Raw genomic sequence first — 9,026 nt, forward strand, 5'->3', positions numbered from 1 at the left:
TCAACCCCACAATTCAATCCTAATAGATAATTATGGGACAATTAGTCATATCTAACCCCTATGACTAAAATAATCTCACAACTCAATCCTAGATTGTATCTTGGCATTATTTTATCTTGCAAACCGAACACCACCTAAAAATACTCCCTCCGTCCCGCACTACTCGCACTTATTTCCTTTTTGGGCGTCCAATTACTTGCACTCTTTCCGTTTTTAATAAAAAATTTCACCTACAGCCGTCATTTTTTACTTTCCTATACACTCATTCCTTAATCTCCGAGCCGAAAAGGAAATGAGCGAGTAGCCGGGACGGAGGGAGTAGGATTTACGTGCCATTAATTTTTCAACCCATTTTCATTAAATTTCTTAAAAATCATACCAGGTCAAATGATGACAAATCATAAGAGATGAAGGAGTATATAATAATATTAAGATCCATTATAAAAAAGAGTGAAATGTAAGTGTGATAAGTATAAGTTGATGAAAAAAAAGAAAACTAATTACAATTAACGACATACGGAGGAGTACTAAATTGTTTAATACGGTATAGTCCATCTGTCCGCGAATAAAAGTCTCGTTCTTTCATTTTAGTCTGTCTGCAAATAAGAGTCTCGTTTCACATTTACTATAAATGGTAATAGAATCTCACATTCCACTAACTCATTCCAAGTATATACAAGTGAGACTTCTATTTCACTAATTTTTTTTTCCACTCAATTTTTCTTTATAAAATCTGTGTCACCTATAAATGGGACTATTAATGGCGGAAAGAGGGAGTAATTTGAAGCATGACATCATCCATGCAAATAGCCGAATAACTACAATCTGTGATTTATTCTATTTCGACACGTGTTTATTAGGTGGGATGTGAATATTTTACAGTCCCTTTTTTTTGTCATGTGTCAGTTTATTTGCGTGCCAACATATAAATTGCAATAGTCAGCACCGCCATTTGGCCTATGAACATGTTACTTTTTTATCTTCGTGAATATAGTAAATTATGGAAAAAAGAACTTTCTAATTTTATAAGCTTTTTAATGGTAGTTTCATTTCTAAATTAATACTACTACACCATCAACTTTTCTAATTTGCACTCAACTTGGAGTATTATAATTTCTAAATAATTTCCTATATAACAACATTATATAGTTGGTGACAAGCATTTCAAGCCGAAAAAGCTAGTAACTTTTGAGTTTGTGAAATTTAATATATCAAAGTCCAGTTGTTTTATTTCAAAAACAAACATACACTTGAAGAGAGCCTTAACTTAATCTGTGTGAGGTTTTGAGAGACGTTTTACAAGAATATCCACTAGCTACTTTTAGTATAATCCACCTAATTTTGGTGAAACTTCGAGTTACTTAACTTGATGAAGGTTGGAATCATTTTAAGGATAAATAGAAAATTAATATTGATCATCTTTAAAAACACTTGCTCTATCCATGTTTTTTTTGTTACTTGGCAAGATAAAAAAACAAACTATCTTCAACAAAATATTTTATCATTCGCCCATGGATCCAAATATTCTCAATCATAGTCTAATTCTTTTCATTTTCAATTTCAATTTCAATTTCAATTTCAGTTTCAGTTAGACTTAAATAGTCAACAACAATCCTTTCTCTCTTGTTTACAAAAAGATAAGAATATAAACAATTACTACCTTTTATAATTTGAATAAATCTCAATTTATTATATTGATTAGCTCAAATAAAAGTCTACTTCACCTCTCGAGTATCCACGACGTCAGTGACGAATTGTCCAGTAATTAAGTGGAAGAAAGCACTCCGGTCAAGGACACTAAAATCTCTTTTCATCAACACCGTCAGCTGATAAACATTACTCCATCCGTCTCAACTAAGTTGGGTCGTATTCTTTTTGGAATCCATTCACTCTTACTTTATTTCATCACCTACTTTACGCTCTTTTATATTTTTTTCTTTATTCATCTCTCCTGCTACTTTTCAATACAATTTCTTAATTTTTATATTCAAAAGTTTTGACCTTAAATTAATTGGGATGGAGGGAGTATTTCTAGCTGGAACTTCTTTGCGATGGAGGAGTACATAATTATTAGCCCACAATTTATTAAATACAGTAAGAAAGATTTTTTTCCGATCGACCAGGTTTCGAGATTAGGGTCTACTCGTCTATGAAAAATTAAAATTTAGAATTTTAAAATCTTTATTAAATAAATAGTCAAATCCTCCAACATTCCTAAAAAGAAAATCCCAAAACAAATTAAAAAATTCCCATAAAGCAGACAAAGCCATTAAATTCTCTGGCAGTAAAATTCTGACGGTAAAAACTTGTCTCCTTTTATCAAGCGCAGTACAAACCGCAGAAGGGCGGATCTGGTCAAACTCCCTTTGACCGCTTTCCAATGGTAAATACGGACAAAAGATGACACCCAGGGGCAAACCCGTAATTCCCCACCCCTATCTCTTTAAAACGAGAAACAAAATTTTTACTTTTCCCAGTATATATAAAATGCGTCGTTCTCTCTCTATTATCTCTAACCCCATCTCCATATTCAAAGACGAAGAAGAATCTCATCTCACACACTGGAAAAATCCAGCTCTGTTGTAGAATTTGTAGAATGAGAACGAGAAGAGGTCTGTGTTATCCTAAAGCGACGAATGATGATGACAGCTATAGATTGCTGAAGAAACGGAAGGTGGAATTAGACGGAGATTTCGCCGGACGGCGTGAGTTTTTTGATTCTCTGCCGGATGATCTCATTCTGTCTGTTCTCTGCAAACTAAGCTCCACCGCTGGATGCTCATCCGATTTCCTCAGTGCTGTGATGACGTATGTGTAATTGTAATCGTGTTTTTGAGATTTGATTTTCAATTTCTGATCGATTTTGTGATTTTCGCGGTATAGATTGATTTCTGGAGTTTATGATTGAATGAATCTGATCTATTTTTGGTTTCTGTTTCTGTTTCTGTTTCTGTTTAATCAACAGTTGCAAAAGGCTGAATGGATTGGGAATGAGCTCGATCGTGCTGTCGAAGGCTAGCCGGAGAATGCTGGCGGTGAAGGCGAAGAGCTGGTCGGAATCGAGCCACCGGTTTCTCAAGCGCGTCGCCGATACCGGAAATGCAGAAGCCTGCTTCACGCTAGGCATGGTGAGTGCTTTCGTTTGCCGATTGAGTAATTTCCTTCTGCTTCTAAAAATTGCGATTAAATTCAAATATAATCGATTTATCGTTATCGGTTGCAACAGATTCAGTTTTACTGCCTGCAAAACCGAGGCAGCGGCGCGTCTCTGATGGCGAAAGCAGCGATCGCATCTCACGCGCCGGCGCTGTACTCACTCGCCGTCGTGCAGTTCAACGGCAGCGGCGGCACGAAGAGCGACAAGGACCTCCGCGCCGGCGTCTCGTTGTGCGCACGCGCCGCCTTCCTCGGCCAAATCGACGCCCTCCGCGAGCTCGGCCACTGCCTCCAGGACGGCTACGGCGTGAAGAAGAACATCGAGGAGGGGCGCCGCTTCCTGATCCAGGCTAACGCGCGCGAGCTCGCCGCCGTGCTCGTTTCCTGCCCGGCGGCGGTGGTGCCGCCGTCATGGCTGGCGTGGAGCCCCAACCGTCAAGGCGGCGGCGGCGCCGGATGCCCGCTGCTGAGCGATTTCGGCTGCAATGTGCCGTCGCCCGAGCAGCACCCTGCGAACCGTTTTTTATCGGATTGGTTCGCAGACCGGACCGGGAACGTTCCCGGTCCAGGCCTCCGGCTCTGCTCGCACACGGGGTGCGGCAGGCTGGAGACACGTAGGCACGAGTTTCGTCGCTGCTCGGTGTGCGGAGCAGTGAATTACTGCTCACGCGCTTGTCAAGCGCTTGATTGGAAACTCCGCCATAAGGCGGAGTGCGCACTGGTGGAGCGATGGGCCGACGGCGAGGCCGAGGGACTGTGAATGTGACATCAGTCTTTTTTTTGGGAGGAATCTATGATTATTTTTTTAGTTGGGGTGGAAAATTGAATTAATTATAAAATTAGTTGACGGTTATTTTAAATTGTACAGAGATGTAAAAGCGGGGGTTTATTTTAGAGCGACATTTTCCCTCTCGTCTCTGTATAAAAACTAATGTTAGTTTATAGGAGAAAATGGTTATTATTTGAAGTGGAGTAGTATTTCTAATGATTGGGGTTTGTGATACTATGAATTAATAATTTGTGCTAATGCTCAAAACATGGGTCGAAATTATGGGGGAGTTGATGTGGTTAGGTAATGGGAGAGCAAATCACATGAAAAGTGGGACATGTTGTGGGCAATAGAGGTATGATTTTCTTGACAAGAAAGTGAAGCATTGATTCTTTTGATGTGTGAAACAGTGCTGGGGTTGATAGTACAAATTCAAATTATAAACTAGATAGTAGTACTAGTTAGGTAATTAAATGACATAATTGTGTGTGAAATTTGTTGGGAGCTTGCTAGTCTTGATCTCGGGAGCATTCGATTTATGATTCGAGTATTGTTTCGTCTATCTTTCGTGTTATGCCTTTTCTACTAGCTTTTCTTTCTTTTTTTTTGTTGGTATATGGCTCGTGTTGTGTCTATCTTTATGCATGTTAAACTTTGGTAATGGTTTGGTGCGTTGTTTTGTTAGATTTTTGACTGTTGGATAGTAGCTCGTCTCAATTTGCAAGGTTCAACATGTGTTTTTTTCATAGAAAAATACGTGAAGTCACTGTAGAAGAAGATTTTTTTATAGTAATAAAACTTTTACGTAAAAATATTGGTATCAAATACTTAACTCATGTTGATGCTAAAGATAAAGGTTTGTTTATAATGTGTGTTGTATATTTGAAGTTATGGATTTCAATATTGTTGAAAATTTGAAAATTGATAGTATAAACGAAATCTTGCATGACTTCAAAGGAAAAAAGGATAAGATTTGCATCTTTAAAGGATGGGGTGGGTAGGTACGGTATACCTTACCGAAACCACCATATCGTATACCTTACCGTAAATTCGGTATGCGAAAAAATCATACCTTTATCTTACCAAAATTTTCGGTATACCGAACTTTGATATACCTTATTTTCAGTATGGAGAATTTTCATACCGATATCGTACCTCATTTTCGGTATGCCATACCAAAGTTCGGTATACCTTACTTTCAATATCAATGAAAATTGAATATTTGAGTTTTTAGAATACTATTTATATTTTATAATAATTTAAATAATATACGGGGTATTAAATACTAGTATATTTTATTCATATTATATTATATTTCACAATAAATTTAATAATTTAAAAATATATAAAATACTTTATATATTATTATATTCATATTTTACGGTATATACCGAATTTCGGTATGTCGCGGTATACCGCGGTATATAAAAATTCATACATTTACCTTACCGAAATATTTCAGTAAGGTATCATACCGTACCGAAAATCATGGTATACCGAAAATTCGGTATTTTCAGTATTTTTCGGTACGATAAGTCCGGTATTTCAGCATTTTTCCCCAGCCCTATTTAAAGGGGCATCCAATTTTGCATATAAAAATATTCAAGATTTAAGAATCAAGCGTTCAAGCTAAGAATACAATGTGATTATAGCCTTAGGGAATATACTAAAGAATGGGCATATTTAAAAGTACAATAACAAGCTGTGATATTTGGTTGTAACAAGTTGGAATATAGGAGTTAGCTGGAAAGTCATTTGGTGAATTAAGTGTTTGGATGGTGGGGATCCTAGTAATTATATGAGAAATTAGGCAAATTACAACTCCTTTCCTCATTGTTGTGCTACTTTAATGTTTTGTCTAAATATTTCTAGTAGTGAGAGATTGACCAAACCACCACTTAAACACAACATGTGATTCAAGTTTTTGAAGAAAAGAGTAAAAGGTTAATTGCCAATAAAATAACACTGTTTGGTCAAATTCTGATATACCTAGTACAATGTAAAATTTAAATAACAAATTATGAATCTCAATCAGCCATGATAATTTTGGAGGGGGGGGGGGGGGGAGATTTGATTCAAAATTGGTGTACATGGAATAAATAGTGATGTAAATGTGCATTAATGTGACATGTGAATGGCTAAACGACAATATTTTGAGTCTAAACAGTTAGAAATTATAAAACAAAATTGCTCAAATGGATAAATGGGAATTAATAAAATTTTGTAATTTGTAATTCACATTCTGAAAAATGCAGGACAAATCAGAATATTATCAAACCTTCTAGATTTTGTAGGAAATTAACCCATGAATTAATTGGAATGGTGGGAATGGGATAGCACTTATTCTTCTATTATAACCTTTATTTTATTGTCACTTTACACTAGCTCTATAGGGGTTGGCAGCGGAAGTGTGCGTTCTAACGAATCACATAATAATTCTGATCTATTTAGCAGATTATTTAGATAAAATCTATTCGCGTAATTCTCACATGTATCATGCTCATAACTTGAATTTAAACATGCTTTATCGCAATTAACACCTAAAACATGTTTGCTACGGAGTAAGCCAATTTACCTCGTTGATTCACTGAAAAATAGAAGATAGCTCGCACCTTCTCCACGTGAAGATCTTGAGTACTAAACCACTGATCATCTGACTGGTTCTCGGACTGTAATCTGATATCAGTGTTGGCTGATCTCACCAGAATACTAGGACTCAAATAAAGAAGACGGAAACTGCTCACGGAGAGAGCAAAAATCGTCCCCTATGATGGATAGGAGTTGGACGAAAATTTTGTGAAAAATACAAGTGTATATTCTATCTCCTTTATTCTCCTATTTATATTTAGTCACATATTGGGCCCAGTCAGAGATCTATGGAAGAATTTGGATATGGCCTCCCCCAATTAGCTTTTTACTAATTAAATTGAACCCACAATTTAATATAAGCTTATATTGGAATATTACGAGCAGCCACTACAGAAGTAATATTGCACTGCCCATCCAATTCCAAAATTACAAGTATTCCGTATTTCCATTTGTTTGTCATCAATTTCCCGCGCTTAAGATAGAAACGTCCATTAATTAATCAATGTATGCCATGGACTTAATTAATTAACATATTATTATCTCCAAAAGTTGAGTTAGCAAGAAACGCTTATTTATTATTTATATAGTAATCAAACTCCAACTAGCTAGGTTCCGAATAATAAAACCTTGTTTCGAACTCCTCTTGTGGACGTTATCAAACGAGACTCACCTCGCGCACGATTCAATATAATAGCAATCCTAGCACCGCTAGATATTAATCACCACTACCCAATATACCAGGATTCTTGGGTTGCGAAAAACTAGCACCTTTTGGTAAGTCAAAGTAGTGCATAATCAATACCGTATGCTCAATGCTAACATACATTGATTAAGAAATTAATTATCAAGACCTCGTCTTTCAGTAGATAGCATGTTAGATCCAATTCAGTGTTATACCACACCAATGTCATCTTATTTCAGTAAGGCTTAGAAATATGCGGACTGACATTGCAACCTTTCACGATAGGTAGTCTAGGCCTATCTAGGTTGTGAAATTCTTATTTTTCTTTATTCAGAACTGACCGTGTTACCTTAAAGTGGACGACGCCCACAACCGGTCTACTAAAATAAAGACTTAGACTTTGTTGTGTTGCTTATACATTTAAATATGCAATAAACATCCATTAAATGTAAAACATAACAACATTATGACAAAAATAATCTGTTTCATTCATTTGGAAAATAACATATAGAGTTTTACAGTATTCAATCACTCGAAAGGTGATTTCTAGTATACAAACTCTAACAAGCTCAACCCAAATAAAAGTAGAGGGAACATCTTTTTAGGTCCACGAACTTTGCCAAATTATCATTTTAGGTCCGTGAACTTTATAAATATCATTTTATGTCCATCAACTACAAGTTAATATCATTTGAGGTATTTTGACCTTTTTTTGGACGAAAATGCCCTTAAGGCCTTCAAAGGGCAACTTGGACAATTCTTTTTCCACTCATCTTGATGGAAAAATTTTATATTTAAATTCAATTTGGATGGTAATTGATCTCCATTATGAAATTCATATAAATAATACTCCAAATGACAATCCAAATTAATATAGCTATCTAATTCCAAAATAAATAAACTAAATATAATTCACTAATCACCTATAGTAAGTTCTTAAAATGCAGTTTAGATTGAAAAAATAAAATAAAGTATCAAGTCCCAATTCACTATCCCTAAATAATTGGTTATCTAATAATTGAAAAATTAACACATATTTTTAAGGCAAAATCTAATTATATTTAAATTCAATTTGGATGGTAATTGAATCAAATAGTAGTAAAAAAAATGTTGGACTCTAGGTCTTTGACGCAAGATGAGTGACGAAAGAATTGTCCAAATTGCCCTTTGATGGCCTTAAGGGTATTTTCGTCCGGAAAAAGTTCATAATACCTCAAATGATATTAACTTGTAGTTGACGGACCTAAAATGATATTTTCAAAGTTCACGGACCTAAAATGATACTTTGGCAAAGTTCATGAACCTAAAAAGATGTTCCCTCGTAAAAGTTATTGAATTCAAACAGAGGCAAAGAAAAGAAATAGTTTTGTGGTCCAAAATACCCACGAACACTCAAAATTCCATTCAATTTTCAAAGGCATGTTGGTTGAGTTAACAAGTTGGAAACTTGTTGGTTGGTCGAATTCTCTTTGTCAGGGTTTACACACACATATAATAAAAATGTGTATTATAAGGACCTTTCTTGTATTAAGAACGGAAAACTAATTTCAATTGTTTGACCATGAAGATTTTCTTAATAAATTGTCAATTTATTAAGTTTTACTAGTGCGGCTAATTTTGAATGCAAATGAAATTATTTTATAGGAATAGTACATTAATATAAGTGTTTTTCATGTTTTCACTATGACAAGATTTTGTTTTAACCAACCCGGTTGGTATGCATAATGCATATAGTTTCTTACTTTCTTTTACATCGGCCTAAAAACATAAGAATATTATTAGTATATCAACATTTATAACAATTAGGCATGTTATAATAGGGTGTACTTA

The 9,026-nt window shown here is 35.4% G+C and overlaps 1 protein-coding gene across 1 annotated transcript; it reads left to right on the forward strand.

The window, feature by feature from the left end:
• Nucleotides 1-2,497: 2,497 nt before the first annotated feature.
• LOC121790407 (F-box protein At1g67340-like) lies at nucleotides 2,498-4,170 on the forward strand. The gene is made up of 3 exons (XM_042188636.1): nucleotides 2,498-2,808; nucleotides 2,966-3,128; nucleotides 3,227-4,170. The coding sequence occupies exons 1-3, from the start codon at nucleotides 2,597-2,599 to the stop codon at nucleotides 3,914-3,916; spliced, it is 1,065 nt and encodes a 354-aa protein (XP_042044570.1). The 5' UTR covers nucleotides 2,498-2,596; the 3' UTR covers nucleotides 3,917-4,170.
• The last annotated feature ends 4,856 nt before the right edge of the window (nucleotides 4,171-9,026 follow it).

Source organism: Salvia splendens, unplaced genomic scaffold (genome assembly GCF_004379255.2).
Source record: "Salvia splendens isolate huo1 unplaced genomic scaffold, SspV2 ctg502, whole genome shotgun sequence".
Taxonomy (NCBI): domain Eukaryota; kingdom Viridiplantae; phylum Streptophyta; class Magnoliopsida; order Lamiales; family Lamiaceae; genus Salvia; species Salvia splendens.

What these genes read in the sequence shown, in the direction of transcription:
- LOC121790407 (XM_042188636.1), top strand. Translation starts at nt 2,597, where the DNA reads ATGAGAACGAGAAGAGGTCTGTGTTATCCTAAAGCGACGAATGATGAT. An exon ending in TTCCTCAGTGCTGTGATGAC is followed by an intron (nt 2,809 to 2,965) that starts GTATGTGTAATT and finishes TTTAATCAACAG; the next exon opens with TTGCAAAAGGCTGAATGGAT. An exon ending in CCTGCTTCACGCTAGGCATG is followed by an intron (nt 3,129 to 3,226) that starts GTGAGTGCTTTC and finishes CGGTTGCAACAG; the next exon opens with ATTCAGTTTTACTGCCTGCA.